Genomic DNA, 24,398 nt, shown 5'->3' with positions numbered 1-24,398 from the left:
GCAATGATTGGCTCAGAGCCGAACATTGTGGGTTCTGGTTTGTGAACCTGGATTTCAGCTAGAAATTTGGGTTCAGAGTTTAGGCTCATCCCCAGCACTAACATCCAAGATCGTTGCAGGCACTGGTTGCAGATGGTAAACCTTTAAATGCTAATAGCAAAGCAACCATTTTTGCTAACATCTTTGCTACAAATGATGGTATTTAAAGAGTCAACATTTACAATACCAGGAGGTATTCTACTTCAAGCTCAGGTACCAAAACCAAATGTTTTTTCTAGGTTTGGCCAAACTCGCTGAACCCAAACCGCTCATCACTAATTGTAATTTCATTTTTCCCCTTAAGGGAAAAATTTTTGTCTGCTGAGTAAGGAATATCATAAAGTGATTTACCAAACAAAAAATATTAATGAGCTATCCCAAAGATTGGTGGGAATGAAGGATGCATCTTTTCTGCCTGCTTTCAAACTGCAGTTTAAGAACCTTTAGAGGACCTGCAAAGGTCCTTAAATGTTTTTGTGTATTGAGAGCAGGAACAAATATATGAGGATTTCATGAGTTAATGTCCTGTACAGTAAAAAATATGGTGGGTGTTTTAAGTAGCCATGGGCCCCCTAGAAGGTTTGGACCCCAGGCTATCGGCCAAATATTATGTTCCACTATTGGCAGTAAGCATACCCTAGCCCGGTTCTTATAATTCCAGTGGTCAGATCATCAAAGCTCATGAGGTTTAATCTAACCTGTGGATAGGGAATGACTTCTTTCCATGGGACAATCCTTTTAAGAATTTAATTAACATATAATGTTGTCTTATTAATGTTCATATTAAATTCACTTTGACCATTTATTAATGTACATTATTTAGATAATTGTTAAGTGAAACTATGTCTATGATACTGTAATCCTACCTATATTTACCGCTGATGTGTAAATCTGCTTGTGAACGTAAAATAGACTATATTATTGGCAGTTTGTTATAACTTTGTCAAAAAACTCAATAAAAACAATTTAAACAAAAAAAAAATCACTTTGACCAGTTCCTTTAGATTAGTGATCAAGAACATATCCACACCTGGTTTCACAACTTGCGACTGTGTATAACATGCGCAATACATGTTCATCCATTTATAGATGAGAAGCTAAGCAATGTACATAAAATATGCATAATGTTTTGCAATGCAAAGAAGACAATACAGTAGAAACCAATGACATCAAATGCAATATGTCCATGTCTAATAAAACATAGAACACTATGATGCACACTAGATATTCATATCAAAATAACTTTATTTCTACGACTTAAATAGATATTTATAGTACTATAAACATCACCTGCCGTAGCTAAGGGCATCATCAGAATAATTGTACAAATCCATATATAATTTATATCTATTAGTACTAACTGTTTATCAGGAGGGAGAAAATGACCCCCCATCTCCCTTCCACTAAATCATAATCAACCACTTTATGTTAAAGTACCTATTAACTAATGCTAAATTAATGGAGAAGCTTTGGAAGCACATTTAACATCCACATAAATATCAAATGAATGCGCTTTGATCAGAAGTATTATAATGAATACCAAATGAATTGATAGAGATGGGCCTCTTAAAAGGCTTCCTGATATTGTGCGCAGAATATATTTTCCTTTGCTTTTATGTTCTGCTTGGGAAATAAAAACTTATCTTCTTCCATTTGACCGCTCAACTGAAATGATAATGTCTTCTACAAAACCCTTGCACTCTCTGGCATTTTAATTGATGTATTCACTCAACAATGCCAAAAGACTAAGCTATAAAGATTAATAATATATTCCCATGATGCACATCCATCAAGCCATCCATTTGCAAGCATTAGGCATGTATATTGCAGGAGGCTTTTATTGTATGTAGGAATGGTGCTACGTTTGAAGATCTTCAAACATGCCAAGGTCTTGCAGCTTCTGTCCCCATGTCGGAGCATTGACACGCTGTGTGCATTGATGTCAGCACTCAAGGTGATGAAACAAGACAATTTTGGTCACATTAAATCATTTGAAGGAATTTGCCAGCATTATGTTAGTAAAGTTATTTCAAGTTGAGGTAATTACTTTTTATGTACTTTTTTTTAAAGGGAATGTGTCAGCTACATCGAAACCAAAGGTCCTAAATCATTTCTTACCTGTAGTGAGCTGCTCTGCATGATGATATTGAAATGAGTCAATGGGGGTCATTTACTAAGGGCCGATTCGCGTTTTCCCGACGTGTTACCCGAATATTTCCGATATGGGCCGATTGTACCTGAATTGCCCCAGGATTGTGGCGCACGCGATCGGATTGTGGCGCATCGGCGCCGGCATGCGCGCGACAGAAATCGGGGGGCGTGGCCGAACAAAAACTCGACGTATTCGGAAAAACCGCCGCATTTAAAAACCGAAAAAGTGTCGCTTGGGGAGCGCTTACCTTCACCTGGTCCGAGGTGGTGCATTCCGGCGCGATGAGATGACTTTCAGCGCAGCAGCGCCACCTGGTGGACGGCGGAGGAACTACCTTCTTAAATCCCGGCCGAACCCGAATCCAGAGCAGAGAACGCGCCGCTGGATCGCGAATGGGCCGGGTAAGTAAATTTGCCCCTATGGCTTCATATCATGCACATATCACTCCTAACAATTTCTGTACTGCAGCTTAGCACGGGACATGTTTGCAAAAGCACAGTAGAGGAAGGGGGCACTGCAGATGGACTCAGGACAGATCAGGAACACCCGGACAACTCAATTCATAGGATTACAATGCAGAGTGGAGGTCTCACTTTATAATTCACAGGAGCCCCTGACTCATTTCATTATCATCATGGAGAGCAATCTACTACATTAAATGAGGTAGGTCCTTTGTTTCGAATAGGTTCCCTTTGAAGGAAGCCTGCTTGACTCTCTGATCACTAGAGTTGGGGGTTATTGTACTGCAGCAGTAGGCAAGTTTTCTACAATTGTATAGGATAGCTATATTAGTCAAATGCTACACTAAAGATCAGTATAAAGTTAGGGACATCTATTCTTGTGATTGGTGGAGGCTTCATTGTTCAAATCCCTTTAATCTACAACTTCATCCCTATACAGTGTAAAGTTGAATATAGCCCAATTAATGAACCAAAACTAAAACCACTGCATGTAAACCATAAAGTTTATTTTCCATAACAGCAAGCAGATATCTCCAAAGAAATGGAGAATTTTAGTAGGCTTGTCCCAGTGTTCCTCCCTGGTAGATATTACAGAAATGAAGCACTGGGCAGTTCAATTTCATCATACCCAATCCTTTTGCCTTTAGGATATGTAAATTACAAGAGGTACTTAGTATTACAATACTAAATAAGAAAAGTCCAGTCTAGTCCACTCATTATATATTAGATTAATCCAGTGCCATCAAGGAGAAACTCATTATCTACATATTGGATTTATCCAGCCTCGTCTAGTCTATAGGAATTTTACTACAATATCTACCTATTAAATTAGTGCAGTGGAGCCTAGTCAGGGTAAAACTCATTATCTACATATTGGATTAGCTCAGTCCAGACTAGTTAAAGCGAAATCTGGCGTAAAGCGAGTCTTCAAATAGAATATTGTCTTCTAATAAACTCTACAGTATTAGAACATGGTTAAACAGCGACAAAAAATATTCAGTGTTCAGGTTCATTTATTTAGAATATATATATTCTTCATATTCCTCTAGTTCAGAATTAAGGAAATAAAATAAATTTGTTAATCTTTATAATGTATGTTGACATTTATTATGAGTCCATTTTAAAGAACAGCACATTTGGTCGTTTTCAAATATGTCAGAGAAAAAAGAAAATGAAAGTACATTTTATATGATCGCTCCTTAAAAAATGTGACCTCAAAAACTCAGCAGCCTGAAATAATTTTTGCATGAACAGCATGTTAGATGTGTGACTCTTGGGAAGCAAGTCTGACTCAATAACTTTCTTACAAACTTCCAATGGCAGGTACCATTTATTCAACCTAAACGTGGCCCAGTGCCTAATGTCTCATGATTTGAGAATATTTGATATCTTTAAATATTTAGTACAGTAGATATATTCCAGTAATTTAATACTGATGACTTGTTCTTAGGATAAGACATCAATACCACATTGATGGGCTTTCAACTCCCATCTCCACCTTCTAGTCAACTGCATGAACTTATATGGGACTGAACTTGAAGAACCTTTTTTGGCAACTACACAGTGTACTGAGTTGTACTCGTTCTGGTGCACAATCATTCTGATGTGCAATAACAGCTATTTCATATGAATTACTAAAGATTGCATATTCAATATTAAAATCCTAGAACACCCTTGAAGATAAAAAACATACAAACAATAAAAACTATTGCAACATTATAGTTTGTTAGGCCAAACACAGACATGTCTGTCCGATTCAGTCTTTGGCTTCCAATGTCGATTTAGAAAAAATCTTAGGTAAAACAAAATCCTGTCATATTCATAGCAATCGGAATAAATCTCCGGATCAATAACCAACCTTCAGAAGTTCACTATTATTATAAAAAAAATATTGTTCTATTCAAGTAAATTATCAAAATCTTTCTTGAACATTGTTATTAAATTCCTCACAAGTTCTTCAAAGTCACAGCTCTTGCAGAAAAGAAGAGGTCTGAATAGTAGTACTGCCTTATGTCAGTCCTCTACTACTTACTAGCCTTCCAAATGTGTATTAGAAAGAATTAAATGGTATTGGTAAAGCAATGTTTTATCTTTAGCTTTATCTCAAGCTTTAACCTGTGACAGTTCTACACCAAACCCTCCCGGTCGGGGAGCCTCCCGGTGCAACCTGTGGGCAGGGTGGACATCAAGCGCCGACACACGATCCATCAGCATTCAATAAATCCCCTCATTGATGTTATACACCAGCAGGCAATTTCAACCCCAGCTCTGCTTTGTGAATATATGTGTGAGAAAGTAAGAGAAAGAGAGTGATCTGCATAACAGTCTATTCTTTGTTTATAATATTTCATTTTGACTTGATATGATTTTAGTACTTTCTCTCTTTAGTCTAATAAATAGTAAGTCCTGTCAGTTTGCGTTCTTCTCTACCCGACTCCTAGTACTAATTTGTACAAGATTTGAAAAGGAAGCATTGCATCTGTTACTCAATATTAACAAGAAACTCCAAGCAGGGGAGGAAGAGAATTCAATGATGGTGGCATGCCGCCAAGCCAAGAGACTCCACTGAAGTTTAACAAGGAGCTACATCCCTATTATGTATTATTTCAGTGTAATTGATAAAATCAGATCTTTTGTAACTGCAATTTTTCACGGAGATCAATTCAAGAGGTCAAACACAAGCCAACACTTCTATATAGCAGAAGGGAAGTTTCACAGTTTGTTCTAAATTCTCAGTGTAGAATAACATAGTAACCATGTGAGCCAATAACATGGGCACAGAAGTGAGACACTAGATTATATTTCTCATATGTAACTACAACCAATACTTTACATTGTGATGTGCAATGTAAGCCAACAACCTCCATTTGTCTGGTAGTTAATGTAGATGTCACCAGTTAGCACAATGCTAGAGTTGCAGAATGTAGGTCTCCAAATCCCAGAGCGATCGCAGTATGTGCTTATTTCTTATTTTTTCCACTCAATGTTAACAGTTTTTGACATATGTCCTGAGAAAGGCTATAAAGGTTAAAGGACGTCAAAACTTGGTTGAGTGAGATGAAAGCTGAACCATTTTGTATTTATTCATTTATATTAGTTATAGTATAATTGTGACTCTAACATACGCTTTTTGGATATATATGTTCCCATATATGTCCCATGCTTATGAAACATGTGTTATGCAGTAATACAAATTAAAACATATTCAATCTTCTTACAACCATTTCAGCCATCTTATGTACAAGACGTGGTGTCAAGTTTTAAAGGTGTTTGCCGCTGTACTTCATCTTTTGTAATGTGTGGGGTAGGATATGAGGTAATTTTCCATTATAAATGTATTAATAGATCTTCACCACTTTCTTCATATGTAAAGTAAAGCCCCTGGTTCAGACATCAGCCAGATATTCCAGTCCATAAAATGGAAGGAGCAAGACCGGTTTGAGAGAAAGTGGGGCCCTGGGCAAAACTAAATGTGGGGCCCTTAAATAAAACTATTTTATAATCACTCACATTCAGTAAGATTGTTCCCTTTAGCCCTGCACAATAATAACACTTTGTAGTTTACAAAAAGTAGTAAACTAAAAGTAGAATTGGCTGCTTCCAGTGTTGGCCACTACCATTTTGGGGTGGATTGTTGCTTCCGCTTGATGTCTTTGGAAGTGATGACCATTCTGGAAATGGTGGCACGCACCGCTCCCAGCATGTAAGTTCCAGTGCAGCCACAGTAGTTTAAATACCACTAGCAGCTTTTCCAGTGCCACTTAAACAGTTTAGGTCCGGGATTTAAAATTTTTGTCTGAACACAAATGTTTTTAGGTCCAATCATCACTAGACAGTTATTATTAATAATATTAATTCCTTCATTTATATGACAGTTAGAGATAACCCTCTGTCTCCTGCCATTTTATGGACAGGAATGGTAGCTTAGGGTATAACACGTTTCAGAATTTGAGGCTTTACTTTATATTTCAAGTAAGTGGTGCAGAACTTTTAATAGATTTATATTGGTGAATTACCTAATACCCTGCTCCCTACACATGGTAGGAATAATTAACCCCTCTAAGCAGTAACTGAGGAAGGCATACTATACAGGGTCAGATTCGCCATTTTTTGGGCACCAATAAAAGGTATGGCTGCATATATACTAGCCCTTTGCTGTAGGTTTATAGCCACATGTTCTAATAGGTAAAGCCAGTGTGGTGGATTACTCGTATGTGCTAATTCCCAGTATCCTAATACTAACTGCATTACTTTGTTATGAAATTATACATGAAAAAAACATGGCAAGAACATTCGTATACAAGAAGAACAACAAAAGGCATAAAGAAATCCAATAAAAGAATATGTGCCAGTTGTAATTGAAATAGATGTTGAACAGACACCATTGCAACTTTTCTTACCTTTCATTCCAAATTTTGAACGTCTTCCATATTTGTTGATGACAATAAACAGGACCACTAAGAGGACGCACGCAAAAGCCGCAAGACCGACTGCTATGGAAACCTAAAAATAAAAATGCAAATATAAGGACAAGAGGTCTTCATGCTCTCATAAGTATGAGGACATTCAAGACACGTTCTATACAGCATAATTCACCCCACCTCTTCTCCTACCACAAGGTATGATAAATGCTCGAAATTACCCTGTTCAGATGTGACTGTCGTATAGCAATTCTGGATGCACACAGTTAGTATCAATTTATTCTATTAATGACTTTACTGCAACTAAATGCAGTCACTTTCCAGGAGTATATATCTGATATGCCCAGTATAGCCTCTATGTACAGGCAGTCCCCGGGTTACATACAAGATAGGGTCTGGAGGTTTGTTCTTAAGTTGAATTTGTATGCAAGTCGAAACTGTATATTTTATAATGGAAGTTCTAGACAATTTTTTTTCTTTTGCCCCAGTGACAATTTGAGTTTCAAAATTTTTGGTGTAATTGGACCAAGAATTATCAATAAAGCTTCATTACAGACATCTTACAGCTGATCATTGCAGTCTGGGACTATAGTAAAGCATCCAGAGAGCTTTACCAGAGGTCACATGGGGCAGAGGGGTCCGTCTGTAACTATGGGTTGTCTGTAAGTCGGGTGTCCTTAAGTAGGGGACCGCCTGTACCAGACATAGACCAATCCTTTACCTCTTTTCAGACATGTTGTTATAATTCATATGATTTTTGCTTATTATTTAATATGGCATTTTATATAGGTGTCTTGTACTTTGTTGGAGACATCCTTTACAGACTAGTGTTTGGAAGGCTAGTGTTTTGCAGATACCTTCGATGTATATTTACACTAAATGTGAATAAACATGTGACTCTACTGTGTATAGTGTTTTCCAACTTGCATGGATTGAGTGATATAAGGGCAATAGAGATGAGTGGATATACCCAGCAACAAGTCATGGCTGTGATTGGCCAGGTATGTCCACCAGAAGTCCACCTGCCCAATCACCCCCATGTATATTTTCTAGGCTTTCTGATTGGCTGCTCTGCAGCTCATCAAGCAACATTTCCAGGTTAGAAGGCTGCTAACCTAAAGTCCGATGTCTGTAAATCTCTAAATTGCAGTTATCTTGATTTTTTGGGTGACACAATGCTAGAAAAGTGATCTGTTTAGGTCAGGGTATTTTAATACAAAACTAGGGAACCAGTCTTATTTAGCAATAGATAAGTAAATGGTAGTCTTAGATGACAGAATAGGCATCATGCACACAAACATGCATTTTGAGAGTCACAAACAAGGGTCACGGTGTACTGTTGCTTGTGGCCTGTTTGACGGCAGTTCGACTCATCCCACCAGTGTCCATAGGAAGTGACTTCCACCACCGCAAAGACAGACAGCAATAGGACCTGCCCCATTTTTGTAGTTTGCTTCACTGTACCATGAACGTTGTCCATTGAAGTCTATAGGGGTTTTGAGTAATCTGCAGTTAATGCGTTCATGTCCATAAGGCCTAAATGTGGTATGTGTTAGGATGCAGCCATAGATATCTGTGTGGATATACATTTGTGTGTGTTATTAGTGGCAGCAGAACTATGAAAAATTCTATTATATACCAGAATTGTACTGTAGTTGGATTCATATCGATAGTATAGCTTGCAGCTACAATCCTGAAATATAAATGCATTTTTCACAGCCCTGCTGCTACTAACAGCACAGAAAACACATTTCCAGGGCCAATACCTAACACTGTCTGCAGTTTTGTATGGTTAAAAAGCACCGTGGTGAAGTAAGTTCACTCTCTCCTATGGATGTCTTTTATTGTCTTCTGAGATAAGATTTCAAGGTGCAGAAAGTCGTATTAAAGAGTTTTACATCTGTATATCCTGTTTAGTATGTGAATCGTAGGAAGAATGATGCCATTACATCTTGTACTGTACTTGTTTTACAAGTTGAGTTTGACGCTAAGAAGCCAATTCCAATAACATTTACATACTATACATTCCATAAAATGCAAAGCAACAACCCCTATGATTTTCCGATTTTCTATCACCATAACTTGGGTGATCATTAGCAACATTTGTTCAAAGATCCTTTTATATTCAGTTTATTATCTGCACAGAAGGCGCTGGGGTTGAGAAATATGCTAAAAAGCTGAGCCTGTGTTTTCTTAAGACATCAAAATGTAACTCACGCCAAAAGTGTCCTCTTCTGGTTTATGAGTCACGCTGATTGGAGGCGTGGGACTTATTCCAAGATCTGCTACTGAAACAAAAGGAGTTGAATAATTCTATGAACAATATATTATTATTCTTCTTATGCACTGCTTGCTTAAAAGGCCACCAACTATTTTTATCTCCGGGTTCAGATAATTGGATACCAGCAGACATACTAGTGCACTTCACCGTCTAGGGACCCATCTGATTTGGAATATAAATGTATGAATGCCCTGAGAGCTTTAAGAGCCTTTGTAATAGAATTCACGCATAATCAAATATGGACATCTTCAAACTTATTGCGGAGAAATATCCTGCTGGTTAGTTTTCCATCGTGACCTCAACCTCTTGCTTTGTGACCCAGGAGACTACTGTTCTATTAACAAAGAATGTAATGTTAACAATTCTTGGCCAAATATAAATTGGTGAGGAAAGGGAATTCCCTGGCAAGACCCCTTTGGCTTTCCTGTCAACATGATCTATTAGGCGTTTGGTAAGAGAGACCAAGCCCATGAAGTCTATTCAGTAAATTTAGTTTTATGAGGCCCCATATACTTCATGGAAAAAAAGCAGTATACGTACCTGAAACAAAATAATCAGTATTCTCTGTAAAAAGGACAGTAAATGGCAGATTTAGTAAATCAGAATGAATGGTAAACCCAAAAATAAGAACATGTGATGAAATGGGTACAACATTGGGTAAGAAAATGCACATCCCTATCCACTAAAAATGGTAATCAGAGAGCATAGAGAAATAGATAGAAAAATATAAAAAAAGAGATTTATACAAAATAAATAAATTGATACAGCCCTATACTTAATAGGTAAACAGGAGACAGTTCTGAAGACACTAGTGACAAGTACACTAAAGAAAACAGTATCATGCTATACAAGCTTATCACAATGTGAGAATACAATGTGATTTGCAGGAAGCATGTTATAGAGCAAGGGGAACAGAACAGAATGTGTATAGTGTCCAATCTGCAGGTATCATGTTATAGAGCAAGGGGAACAGAGCAGAATGTGTATAGTGTCCAATCTGCAGGTATCATGTTATAGAGCAAGGGGAACAGAGCAGATGTGTATAGTGTCCTATCTGCAGGTATTATGTTATAGAGCAAGAGGAACAGAGCAGATGCGTATAGTATCCTATCTGCAGGTATCATGTTATAGAGCAAGGGGAACAGAGCAGATGTGTATAGTGTCCTATCTGCAGGTATTATGTTATAGAGCAAGAGGAACAGAGCAGATGCGTATAGTATCCTATCTGCAGGTATCATGTTATAGAGCCAGGGGAACAGAGCAGATGTGTATAGTGTACTATCTGCAGGTATCATGTTATGGAGCAAGGGGAACAGAGCAGATGTGTATAGTGTCCTATCTGCAGGTATCATGTTATGGAGCAAGGGGAACAGAGCAGATGTGTATAGTGTCCTATCTGCAGGTATCATGTTATAGAGCAAGAGGAACAGAGCAGATGTGTATAGTGTCCTATCAGCAGGTATCATGTTATGGAGCAAGGGGAACAGAGCAGATGTGTATAGTGTCCTATCTGCAGGTATTATGTTATGGAGCAAGGGGAACAGAGCAGATGTGTATAGTGTCCTATCTGCAGGTATTATGTTATGGAGCAAGGGGAACAGAGCAGAATGTATCATATTATAGATCAAGGGGAAATGAGTAGATTGTAAATAGTGTCCTAGTTACAAGGATCATGTTATAGAGCAGGAGGAGCTGAGCAGATTGTACATCGTGTCCTATATTCATTCAGTTGTAGAGCAGAATGAGCTAAGTATATTGTTGTAGATTGTTGCAGGCAGAATGTTGTAGAACTGGAGGAGCAAAGTATTTGTACATAGTGTCCAATCTACAGGTCACATAGACCAAGGGGAGCTGAGCAGATCAATATATGGTTTTGTGAAAGATAACATTCAGTATAACTTGTAATATATTCCTTTACATCCCTGCTCTCAATATTATCAGTCACTGACAGCTATACACAGCCATAGAAGGGAGGACGTCAATCAACGATTGGACCATCTCCTGAATACTCAGCATAGAAGGGGGAGAGAAATGAAAGGATAAATGCTGAATCTGGCTATGCTGAATCTTTTCATGCAAAACCCTCTGTTAATCTGCTTAGATCCTCTATAGATGCTCTATAACATGCTGCCTACAAATTATATCAGGAAAGACTGTGCTTGCATTGGCTTAAATATTTCCAAATATATATTGAAGAACCCCATCTCACAGTTGTGTCAGATATAAACAGTTCTCTTAGACCCCTATTAGGGGTGCTTATTACGGTTATAAAACCAGACATCCAAACTGTATTCGGAAGGCAAAAAAAGCTAAAATTTTTAGCTAAAAATAAATAAGAATAAGACATTTAAATATTTCTCATTTCTAACCCTGCATTCTCCTCTACTGCAGTTTCTGCAACATTATTCGAATTTTTCTCTGTACAATGCCACTTGTAGAGCTAGTAATCCCAACATTTTTATGAATGCCAATGAATATAAATCCTACAGCATCAACTTAACATCCGTTAAAAAAAACCTGCACTGTAAGGAACTTTGAGTGATAATTATAAGGAACTAAAGTGATCTTTTCTATATATTACCTTTGTAAATATGAACTAAGTTATATTTCATGAGGTCTTTTAGGATGGAGAATACTATCTACAGTTTAATTGTTTAGAAAAAAAACCTAAGAATAGGAAATTCATTATAACACGTTATACAAAAATGTCCACTCACCAGGATATGGCTGCTCCAAAAAATGTGCATAAACTGTTTGGGTAGCTATTCCAAACTTATTTCTAGCAATCAGTGTATAGTTTCCATTGTAATAATGTGTAGGTTTATTAAACAATAGGCAGCCTTCCATTAAAGTGTCCTGCTTATAAACCTCTTGCCGTATGAAATCCACTGGTCGTAGGGGCTGATTGTTGTGATACCAGGTGAGAATCGGGTAAGGATTTCCACGAACGGTAAATTCAATGCAGTGCTCCAGATGAACAACGGGCTCTCTCAAACTCAATATCCGCGGAGGATCTACATATTAAGAGAAAGTGAAAAAGTTTTGAGGTTTATATTTTCTAAAAGTACAATTAACAGTTTGGTTTTTGGTACTTCCGAATTTCAATGTTATAAAAGGTTTATAGGTTTATGTGTTTTCCGGTTGGCTTCTCTATCAAGAAAGTTATATGTCTCATTCTTGTGGGAATAAATTTTGAAAAATCAGCACACAGTATTGACAAATTCTACGCATATACGCACATGGTTTCATTACACTCCTAAAAAGATGACCATTCCTTTGCAAACTGGGCAAAAAGATTGTGGTCACCTATGCAGCTCCCATGTTCACTATGACTATGCAGCATCGCTAGGCTTAAGAACCATCTCATTACCCATACAAACAGTGGCGCCTTCTGCAAGATGCAACATACTACATTATAAGTAGATTAACATTTGCAGAAATGATAAGGAGGGAAGAGGATGTCCAAAGTCATCACATTTTTCTGTATTATATCTAGTAAACATTCACAGATTTGTACTTTTTCATTTTCAATTATGTATGGTTTAATGACACATTGGGGCACATTTACTTTCAAGTTCGCGCAACTTCACTAAATGTGCATTGTCCATGTATAATGCTGCGTGCAGCGGTTCACTAAGATTGTGTGCCAGAAATCGTGAATCTGGCGCTTCTCCGCAAGAGAAGAAGGCCTGAAAGAGTTCACCATCTTTTTTGTGGGGCACCTTTAACTTAGGGTGTGCAACACACTTTGAAAGTTAAATACGGAGCTTAGTCCAAATCGGTCTGACCGTCCGATAGCATGCCTGATAATTTGTGTCGCGTGAAAGCCAGCGCAGCTGTGCTACAAAAGGGTTGCATGTGACACAATCGCAGTGCAGACGCTTCTTAAATACCTGTGCAAGCCGTTTTAGCCATGAAGAACACGCACAGTCTGACAAAAGTGCAGTGTGTGACCCTTAGTAAATGTGCCCCAAAGTTATTAGTTAAGCTAGAAAACACATTGGGGGTCATTTACTAAGGGTCCGATTCGCGCATTTTCGTCGGATTTCCAGTATTTTTCCGATTTGTGCCGTTTTTCCCTGAATTGCTCCGGGTTTTTGGCGCACGCGATTGGTTTGTGTCACATCGACGACGCCTTTCACGTGACGCAAATTAGGGGCTTGGCCGTCGGAAAACCCGGCGGATTCGGCAAAATCTTGGAATTTTTTAAAAAATGTATCGCTTGACAAGCACTCTCTTGCACCAGGAATAGGATTGTGAACTTCAGTGAACTCCGACCGACTTCAGCGCAGCAGCGACACCTGGTGGACATCGGGTGCACTACCTTAGTGAATTCCGGCAGAACCCGAATCTTCCTCTGAGAATGCGCCGCTGGATCGCGACAGGACCGGGTAAGTAAATCTGCTGTATTATCTTTTTTTCTATGGTTCCGTATGATATTGCAGCTCTTGTACCTTTTTGCTTGACTGGATCTGATATACTTTCTTAAAAAGTAGCCATGTTTTTCTTATCCTGCACTGCATCTTATGGGGGTTTAAAGTCTGGAAACCCCAAGGAATCCCAAAAAATAGACCTTCTTATATATCACTATGGGGCAGCTAGCACGGTGATCTTGTTGGTCCTTACCACCTGACCCCTATTGAACAGTAAGGATCAGTTCACACGTGCGGAGTATCAGTTACACTCTCAATTTTATAGGTGAATAGAAAGTCTCAGTTTAGCCTCCATTCCCCAGATTTAAGATTTAACTTGCAGCCCAACAGAATTGTGCTAAAAGCTTTATGCTATAGGTGCACCAAAAACGGTTGGTGCACTCTGTCGGAGCAATGCAGAGGGCGCCAGATTCAGGCAGAACATGCAGCAGAAATCCTTAATCTGTTGCCCTCTGCACACTACACAGACAAACTGCATTTAGTACAATTTGCACTGTTGTTAGTAATTGAGCCCCATTTTATTTTGTTCTGAAAAGTTGGATGTACATTCTGGCACTAGTGCACTTTTGTTCTCCAGCTTTGACTAATTGAAAACTTGTATTCACACCACTACAAGTCCTCTTGTGCAAGACTTGTAAACTGAGCCTTACTCGTGACCTATACTTTGTTGGGCATACCATTTTATTGGTACCGTAGTACATGCTTTATGAAAAATACGGACCCAAAAAGTTTAGAGGGCATATTCACTCCAACTTACAGTAGATATTGAGTGACACAGTAGTCTTTGTCATCCCAACAATATTTTCTGCAATACAGGTTACGTTGGATCCGTTGTCTTCTCCGGAGACGTTGACTAGCGTCAGGTTAATGGAATGCACATTGGTCCAGTTGACATTAGTCTGCAGCCACCACGAGCATGTCAGGGAAGCATTAAAAGAAATATGCAAGAAAAAAACGTTAAAAATTGAACAAAGCAAATGCAAAAAGATTGCTGTGAAGTTATCTGCACGGAAGAACAAAAGCTGCTTTCATTATGACATCAAAGGAGATTTCAGCAGCGAGAAGAGGATTCAATTCTACAAATGCCTTTTTTGTACCTAGTTATTTCCTTTACAATGTTAACTATATTTTTATCTCTATAATTGTCAGAATAAAGTCCAATTATAATACAATTTCCAGATAAACAATGGAAGGGAATTCATACAATTAGTAAAAAAAAATGTGTTTTGTTCATAATGCTTGAAACTTTACAATTGTGGAAGACATTATAGAGCTATTCAAATCGGTAATTTCTTTAAATTGTAGAAAATGAGCAGATTCTACAATCTGATAATTAGTGTTTTAGACGTGATCTCGGAAGACTAAAACAAACAAGATTGAATATGATGTTATCTTGTTATGCAAAGGCCTGCTCTACTGTATAGTTAATGGAAGAACAGACCCAAAGAGAATACTCAGCTTGCTGTACTTCAAATAAACAATTCAGATACATCATCATTTTATAACATTATTTTTAAGACTCTGTATGCTATCCATTTTATTTTTGCAGAAAACATACTGACCCATTGATTTCTATGCAGAAAACACCTCCATGTTTTTCATAGATGTGCAGACCGTGAGAAAAAATTAGCAGCATGATTTTTTATTTGATCTCTCATGCAGACCAAGGACCTCCATAGAAGTCAATGGATGTGCAAAAAAAGATGGATTGCACACGGATAACATCTGCATGCAGTCAAGTTTTTTCAAATATTGCTAACCGGGAAGGTCAGTAAGTAGAAACCTATTTGTTTTTATTTGCAGATGTGAAAAAATGAATGTGTATACAATACGGAACCTGAGTGAAGTTGGCCCCCCCACCTTGTTCAAATCAAACAAAATTGGTGTCAAACGTTTGTGCTACGTTTGTGCTGGTTTGTGCAGCAAAAATTTTTGTTTGTGCCGCCATCGTTTTCGAGATTTTAATGAAAGTTTCCAGAGGTCATCAGAGGTCAACCAGCCCCCCCACATTGCCCAAATCAAACAAAACTGGTGCCGAACAATTCTGCTACATTTGTGCTGGTTTGTGCTGCGCAAATTTTTGTTTGTGCTGCTTCTGTTTTGAATATATGAACAAAAAATTAAAGTTCAAAAGTTCAAGCAGCCCCCCCCCACATTAACCAAATCAAACCAAACTGGTGTCAAACGTTAGTGCTACCTTTGTGCTGGTTTGTGCAGCAAATTTTTTTGTTTGTGCCGCTATCATTTTTAAGGTATGTTCAGGTGTCTGAGGTGTTTAGGATGAACTGGTAAAAAACAAACCTACTGACACTTCCCTGGTTTGATCACAAGGGGGAGCTAGAAAACACATTGTACTTTGGAAGAAATGAACTCTGATGACCTCTGCAAAAAAGTATGAATATATTAAAAATGATAGCGGCACAAACGAAAATTTTTGCTGCACAAACCAGCACAAACGTAGCACTAACGTTTGACACCAGTTTTGTTTGATTTGGTTAATGTGGGGGGGCTGGCTGAACTTTTGAACTTTAATTTTTTGTTCATATATTCAAAACAATAGCAGCACAAACAAAAAATTGAGCAGCACAAACCAGCACAAACGTAGCAGAATTGTTAGGCACCAGTTTTGTTTGGTTTGGGCAATGTGGGGGGGCTGGTTGACCTCTGATGACCTCTGGAAACTTTCATTAAAATCTTAAAAACGATAGCGGCACAAACGAAAATTTCTGCTGCACAAACCAGCACAAACGTAGCACAAACGTTTGACACCAATTTTGTTTGATTTGAACAAGGTGGGGGGGGCCAACTTCACTCAGGTCAATACGGACTATGCAGATATCACACGTCTGCACTTTTTTCTGACACCAGGAACTGTGCCTATATCAGAGTTCTAATGCCAGAATTCTCTATAGTATACAATTCTCGGAGAATCAAGTAAACCTGAGATAATAATTATTTAATCTTTTTCTAACTTTCTTCTATTTTTTCTTTATAAAAAAAAAATAAAATGTCAAATCTGCTCAGACATGACCTTCTGAATGATCCCATAAGTTGGGCATATGGTCTGAATGGCCATACGGTGTATAGAGATGTGTATACGGTGTAAAGCCAACAGCCATACCTCCCATCTACTCATATACATACATAATAAGTTCAGCTAAGCAAGCATGTGTTTTAAATAGTAAGAGAGGAATAACCTGTGGGGTATACTCCCCATTGAGAAGGAGAAATCAGGAATGTTTCAGCAAACCTAACTGTGCTAAAATATGCCATCAGAAAAGAGTACCATAACCACTGACATTAGACATAGGGGCACATTTACTTACCCGGTCCGTTCGCGATCCAGCGGCGCGTTCTCTGCACTGGATTCGGGTCCGGCCGGGATTCATCAAAGCAGTTCCTCTGACGTCCACCAGGTGGCGCTGCTGCGCTGAAGTCCGCTGGAATGCCTCGAAATATACCGGCCTATCCAAGATGAAGGTGAGTGAAATTTTCGCGACACAAATTTTTTTTTAAATGCGGCGGTTTTTCCGAATACGTCGGGTTTTCGTTCGGCCACGCCCCCCGATTTCCGTCGCGTGCATACCGGCGCCGATGCGCCAAATTCCGATCGCGTGCGCCAAAAACCCGGGGCAATTCAGGTACAATCGGCGCAAATCGGAAATATTCGGGTAACACGTCGGGAAAACGCGAATCGGGCCCTTAGTAAATGACCCCCATAGTGTCAGCCCCATCAAGAGCACAAAGTTTTTCTGATGTTCATAAAAACACGAGCATAGTCCAATCTACAACATGTAACAATAATATAAACTATGAAACAAATGCAGCCAAGTAATAGAGCAGTTAGATTACAGATTTCCATTTTTTTTTAACTCCCATTAAAAAGTTTTCTGATGGGGTACAAGTCATTACTGAGACTTTGTATCCTAATCTCTGAATATGTTCTAGGTTGTCTCTATCTGTTGCTGGAAATACATTTTTACAAGGTTCCTAAATACTTTATACTGTATATCAATTCCTTGTGATTGTCAAGAGCTCTTCCACCTTTGTTATGAACCACTTAGGTGCATGATATTTTGGCTACACTGCTATTAGAGCTACTTTAAAACATTTGAAAAATATTCTGAATTCAGTTTGAAAATCTTAAAGTAAACTAATTAGATTGCAATTAATTGTGTAATATTTTGTTGTATAAAAATCACTTAATTTAAGAGACATAAAGTCTTAAAGACATAATTAAAAAAAAATGATTATTACAATGAAATAATATAGACAATGGTCAACATTTATGAAGCAGTCTGTTCCTGAATTCTGCTTTACAATACACATAAATACAAGTGCAAACTGCTTGTAAATGTATTTATGAAGTGTTTGCACCAGTATTGTGTTGTGGCTGCACTACGCACGCCACAGCAAAATACTGTGCACCTAAAGGGGCATTCGGGTGCATATTTGCGCCACCATCAAATTTAAGTCAAAAGTCCCAAATAATTGTGACACACGCTCATTAAACTGAGCGCACCATAAAAAAACTGGTGCAATCAGTCGATGCATTGTGGGAGTCCACAAGGTGCACAAGATTCATGAATCGGGCACATTGGGGCAGATTTACTTACCCGCTCCATTCGCAATCCAGCGGCGCGTTCTCTGTGGTGGATTCGGGTCCGGCCGGGATTCACTAAGGCAGTTCCTCCGATGATCAGGTGGCGCTGCTGCGCTGAAGTTCCCTGGAATGCACTGATCTTCACCAAGCCGGACCGAGTGAAGGTACCCGCAACACTTTTTTTTTAAAATGGGGCGGTTTTTCCGAATCCGTCGGGTTTTCGTTTGGCCACGCCCCCCGATTTCCGTTGTGTGCATGCCAACGCCGATGCACCACAATCCGATCACGTGCGCCAAAATCCCGGGCAAAACAGGGAAAATCGTCACAATACGGAAATATTTGGGTAATACGGCGGGAAAACGCGAATCAGGCCCCTAGTAAATGACCCCCATTCTATATGATAGGGAGGTAAACTGCACGGAGTACTCTTTGCCTCACTATTAATAAAGGTGGACTAATATTGAAAGGTTAACTGAAAGTAAAAATTCCACAAAACAAAAATAACAAAAATTGTTTGAAGCTGCAGATCTTCTTGCTGCAAAAACAGGATTATTAAATCAGTAAAGTAAATAGACCATCAGCTCCTGAGTCTCTGACTGTTTGCAATCATATCAGGTTCACTAAGGTGAGCAGACTATACCGAGTCCACAGACTGTAATAACAATCAGGTTTGTGTCCAGGACTCAGGATCAAATCCACATAATCTTTATGAGAACTGCTCATATTACACCATCTCTAGAAATACACTTTTACACATTTTAAGCCAACATTTGACCCCTTATCATGTTATGATTAAGAATCTGAAATGGATCAATATGAATTGCTGGGGATACCTGTCATTTCTGCTATTTTAATGAAGGTATTTTAAATAAACTTTTATTCTTCTTTTTCGATAAAAATACCAAAATAACTCCAAGTTCATTACACTACGGGTGGATATCTTATGCAATCTTCTCCATATGAAGTTTTCTCCAGTCTGAGTCTATGCCACACAGAAAAATTAGGTAAGCTCACCCCTACAACATTTCAAGGTTTGGCAGTATAGATCCAACAGTCCTATGAGTGGTGTCCATAAGGTACAACGGGGACATCTGTTAAACCCTCAGGGGTCACCAATAACAGAAAAATCTGGAATCCCGGCACTATGACTTTGGCATTATGCTTTGATTATGGGCATTGCTACATTTGAAATGCATAAGCTGGCTACATGGATACATAACTTTATACTGAAAAGCCCCAAATATGGAAGTCAGAATAACTCCTTATATCATCAGTAGACATCCTGTGATTATTAAATATAAAAATGAAATATTAAAGGAAATCTACCATCAAACTCAAGCATGTTAAACCAGGGGCACTTACTCATACATCCAGGCACCGTGACTGTGGTAATCTTTTTATATTTGTTATTCATGGACTCTCTTTCTAAAATCAACTTTTAAAAATATGCTAATGAGTCTGAAGGTCTATGGGCACGTTACAGAAGCCCCTCAATGCTCTGGGTTCACAGGCTGTTTTACACTGCAGCACCACCTTTCTCCACCCCCTGCACTTCCTGTAATCTCAGTAGCAGTGAGCACAGAGTGGGAGGGGAGAAGTGGCAGTATGGAGGGGCTCTTATCACACGCCCCTAGCCTTTCTGGCTAATTAGTATAATTCCAAAATTTGATTTTAGAAGGAAGAAGGCCATGCATAACAAATATAAGTAGATTGCCACAGTCATTGTGCCTAGATCTATGAGTAAGTGTCCCTGGTTTATCATGACGGATTTTGACAGTAGATTTCCTTTAATGATAAAATTGAAATAAGGACTATGGCCTTAAGACAGAATCTCTCTGAAATATAACAGCAATGTATAAAATATAGAATACGCACACTATACATGTTATTTTGGTGACACCTGAATGAGACTGGTTAATTACAATGCACACATTTGTGAATCTTATAACATTCAGTTCAAAGAGATCCATCCCACAGTGGAAAATTGAGATGACGGTCGTGTTTTGACATAACAGAAAAAAAGACAACAGTATAGGATGAGTTTCAGTGGAAGAAGAAAGAGAATGAAAAGAGACAAGTGACAGGTTTCGCCTGATCCATCTGATATACTCCATGTAATAGACAAGACAGGACGACTGCAGTTACTGTAGATATGTACTGCAGATGGAACAGATGCCGTACTAAGTCTCTTGACCTTCTTGTCTGCACTTCACTAAAGGGGATGGACAAGGTTCCCAACCCCTATAAAATATAAATAGGAGATTACTGATTCAGTTCACTGCACAACTGCTCAGCTAAGCAGCACTTTGCGAAATTATCTACTGTATATACAGTACTTCCTGGTGTGACAGCTAAAAAAGTTGTACTAAAACTTCTGATGAACTCAGCTTTTTATTGAAAGTAAAAGCAAAAGCCTTTATCGAATTGCTTCAACATTTGAAGTAAACCATAAAAATGAGTATATGTGTCACTGTGCCCTTCAGAACGGCTCAGATCATTGGTGCGGCATACGTACAGTAATTTAAGTGCCAGGACATGCCATGACTAAGAATCTGGTTCCAAGCAAAACATTGCACACAAGACCTACTTAGATTGATCTCTTATCTGGAACCTAAAAATGTAGCACAATTTTTACATCCTGTTATATTGTAGTATTGCAGACATTTATTCCATTAATAGCCGTAGAGGTCTTATGCTGGGGCTATACAGAGCAAAGATGGTGTAGAGTTTTCAACGGGGAAATTCTAGTACATGTTGCTTTACATGTAATTTTAGGGCAAATCACATTGAATCAGATGAATTTTCTTGCAACTTGCCTGATTCTCTGAGGGTCAATGCAAATTTTAAGCTTTAGTCTATGTGCACATGACTGTTATTGTGGCTGTGATCTGGACGGACCAGATCATGCCTTTAATAGAGGTCTATGAGGAGGGTCACAGTGTCTCACCACACTTTGACCATCTTTTGCCTCATTGTGGCCGCTTAGCTTTCTTTGCAGAGGGGAGGGGTGAGGAGTGTTCTCCCTTCCCCTCTTCTGCACCGGGCTGGCCCAGGTGAGCGCATGGTAATGTGCATGTAGTCTTACAGTGCAAAGATTAAAGGGATAATAATATAGGTTATGTAAACTAAGCCCTTAATATCAGATTATTGGGGGTCCAACTTCCAATGGTTACACAGATCAACTGTAATAAGCAGCTGTATCAGTTGTCAGTGCAACAGAGAGATCAGGTTACTGCAGATCAGCCAAAATTTAATTAAACAGGATCTAATTGGCAGTGGCCATGTTCAGCCACTACATATAGAACGAAACTGTCTGCTATCAGTTCTATTAACTCTTTATTGGCTGCTTGGAACAACTGATCCTCAAGAGTGGTAGGTGTTGAAATCCCTCTGGTGTAAAACTAATTACCTATCCTTGAGATAGGTCATCAATATTTTTTAGCTATACTTTAAAATACAGTGGTGAAACCTGGAGCAATATTGAACCTGATGCAAGTTTAAAAGCCCCTGGGCAGATCACATTGAGAAGTGGGCTTTAGTTGCAGCATGTGGATATGATCTATTTCGGTGTCATCCACTCTGCTACAATGGTAGATCATAGCCAGAAGGCCACTGGGGAGTTGGCAGCCGATACCTACTCTGATAACTGCCCATGAGGATCTAGTTACAGTGTGGAATCATTATAATTTATAAAGTTGATATGGTATGACTAATAAATTAGATATACATGATGTACAGAACTATAACACTTCAAAGAATTTCATGGCCACATAACATACAATACCTTCTACATGTTTCCTACTGTACCTGATCTACCCTTAAAGAAGACCCATCACCAGAATTTTACCCCTCACACCAGTAATACCTTTTGGTAAAGGGTTAAAAATACCTTAATTACAGCCGTTTTTCTAACATGCAAATGAGTAGACAGGAGACAACTTCTGAAGAGAAGAGTCACATTTTCTCCAGGCTGTCAGTGAACCCTGCCTCCTTTTTTATTGAAAGCTTTGTGTCTCTTTAAATCTTAACCTGAGCAGACAGGAAGTCCTCACCCTGTCCACTTCCTGTCCTTACCAGAATGCTGTCCCTCTGACTTTCATTATTTATTTAGCAGAGAGCACTGTGTGGGACACTCCAGATCTTGTCACCATTTCACACACCCCACAATGGGCCCAGCCAATTGGCAGTGGCAGGCCCGGCTCCAGCACCCGGCTGCCCCGCTGCCCGGGAGGTTCCTTCCCTCTCTCATCGCGATCTGTGTCCTCCAGGCACAGATCGCGATGAGTACATGTGCAGTCACAGCTTTCCCCGGCAGGAGCTGCAGAGGCTGAAGGACCTGTAATGACATCATGGTCACATGACCTGCCGGGGAAAGCAGTGGCAACTCAGACCTGCATGTGTGAGGTGAGGGGGGGAGAGACATAACAGGGGCCAGGGAAGGGGGAGAACATGGGGGCCTGTGTGTATACAGTAGGTGGAGGGGGGCAGTGTGTATACAGGGGGGGCAGTGTGTATACAGGAGGAGGGGGGTCAGTGTGTATACAGGGGTGGGGGGGGCCAGTGTGTATTATACAGGAGGAGGGAGCAGTGTGTATACAGGGGTAGGGGGGTCAGTGTGTATACAGGGTTAGGGGGGTCAGTGTGTATACAGGGGGAGAGGGTGGCAGTGTGTATACAGGGGGAGGGGGGCAATGTGTATACAGGAGGAGGGGGGTCAGTGTGTATACAGGAGGAGGGGGGGCAGTGTGTATAGAGGGGGAGGGGGGCAGTGTGTATACAGGGGGAGAGGGTGGCAGTGTGTATACAGGGGGAGGGGGGGCAATGTGTATACAGCGGGAGGGGGGGCAATGTGTATACAGCGGGAGGGGGGCAGTGTGTATACAGGGGGGGGCAGTGTGTATACAGGGGGAGCGGGGGCAGTGTGCATACAGGGGGAGAGGGTGGCAGTGTGTATACAGGGGTGGGGGGGTCAGTGTGTATACAGGAGGAGGGGGGTCAGTGTGTATACAGGGGGAGGGGGGACAGTGTGTATACAGGTAGAGGGGGGGCAGTGTGTATACAGGGGTAGGGGGCCAGTGTGTATACAGGAGGAGGGGGGCAGTGTGTATTATACAGGGGGTGGGGGCAGTGTGTATTATACAGGGGGAGGGGGGGCAGTGTGTATACAGGGGGAGGGGGGCAGTGTGTATACAGGAGGGCGGCCCATAAAGGGCTCTGTCGCCCAGGGGTCCACTAAAACCTGGAGCCGTCCCTGGGTAGTGGCCATAGTCACATGCAAGTTGATGGAGCTAGCATAGACAAAGGCATAAAAGGTTTGTGGAACAATTTTAAGGGTTCCCTTTAAGGGATGTACCCTTGAACTTACCAAATGTCCAAATTACATTTTGATTATATGACATTTTACAAGTATGCTTATTACAGTAACTTTTTTGTAGTTTGCATAATCTTAAATTAAACTGGATGGAATCATTTTCTTCTTCAGACCACGTATGGTCGTATGGGTATAATCAGTTACAGGATATCCTTACCTGATGTGTGCTTATTGAATGCAGGTGGGAAACAGTCCAATCAACATCTGGTAATGGTGACCCTGAACCATTGCAGGTAACCACAGCATTGTCCCCTTCATGTACCTCCAAACTACTGTGGCTGACGCTGACCTCTGGCATATCTGTAGGCAGAGGAAAGACAAATCATCAGCAAGTTACTACATTATACCTTACTGTACCTCTTCATGAAAAAATGGATTGTTTGTGGGGTTGACCGGTTCACAAATGTAAAGTATACCTCTGAAAATCTGATTATTCCAAGAGATGGTTTTATTTTACCCGCCCATGCACTAAAGTGCTGCATCTCGTCCTATCTTAATTCCCAACGGACAATTTAGTGATTATATTGCACTCCCCTAATAGGTCCTATTTTTAATCTTGAAACTTTTGCTGATATGAGCTGGAAAGAAATAAAACCTATTTACAACAATGTGATCAACAATTGTAATTGCCCCGAGC

At 39.7% G+C, this 24,398-nt stretch overlaps 1 protein-coding gene across 8 annotated transcripts in view; it reads right to left on the bottom strand.

Moving 5' to 3' along the window:
* NTRK3 (neurotrophic receptor tyrosine kinase 3) overlaps positions 1-24,398 on the bottom strand; it is a 442,602-nt gene that overhangs the window by 204,415 nt on the left and 213,789 nt on the right. For 5 of the 8 annotated variants that reach the window (XM_072148525.1, XM_072148524.1, XM_072148528.1 and 2 more), the window contains exons 7-12: positions 23,919-24,061; positions 14,545-14,686; positions 12,072-12,368; positions 9,895-9,918; positions 9,291-9,361; positions 7,053-7,155 (exon numbers count right to left, since the gene is read on the bottom strand). In XM_072148525.1, the coding sequence (XP_072004626.1) occupies positions 7,053-7,155; positions 9,291-9,361; positions 9,895-9,918; positions 12,072-12,368; positions 14,545-14,686; positions 23,919-24,061 (780 nt within the window). The remainder of the gene's footprint in view (positions 1-7,052; positions 7,156-9,290; positions 9,362-9,894; positions 9,919-12,071; positions 12,369-14,544; positions 14,687-23,918; positions 24,062-24,398) is intronic. The other 3 variants (XM_072148527.1, XM_072148529.1, XM_072148533.1) reach the window with 1 other exon arrangement.

Source organism: Engystomops pustulosus, chromosome 4, assembly GCF_040894005.1.
Source record: "Engystomops pustulosus chromosome 4, aEngPut4.maternal, whole genome shotgun sequence".
Lineage (NCBI taxonomy): Eukaryota > Metazoa > Chordata > Amphibia > Anura > Leptodactylidae > Engystomops > Engystomops pustulosus.
This window is presented reverse-complemented; position numbering and strand designations above follow the sequence as displayed.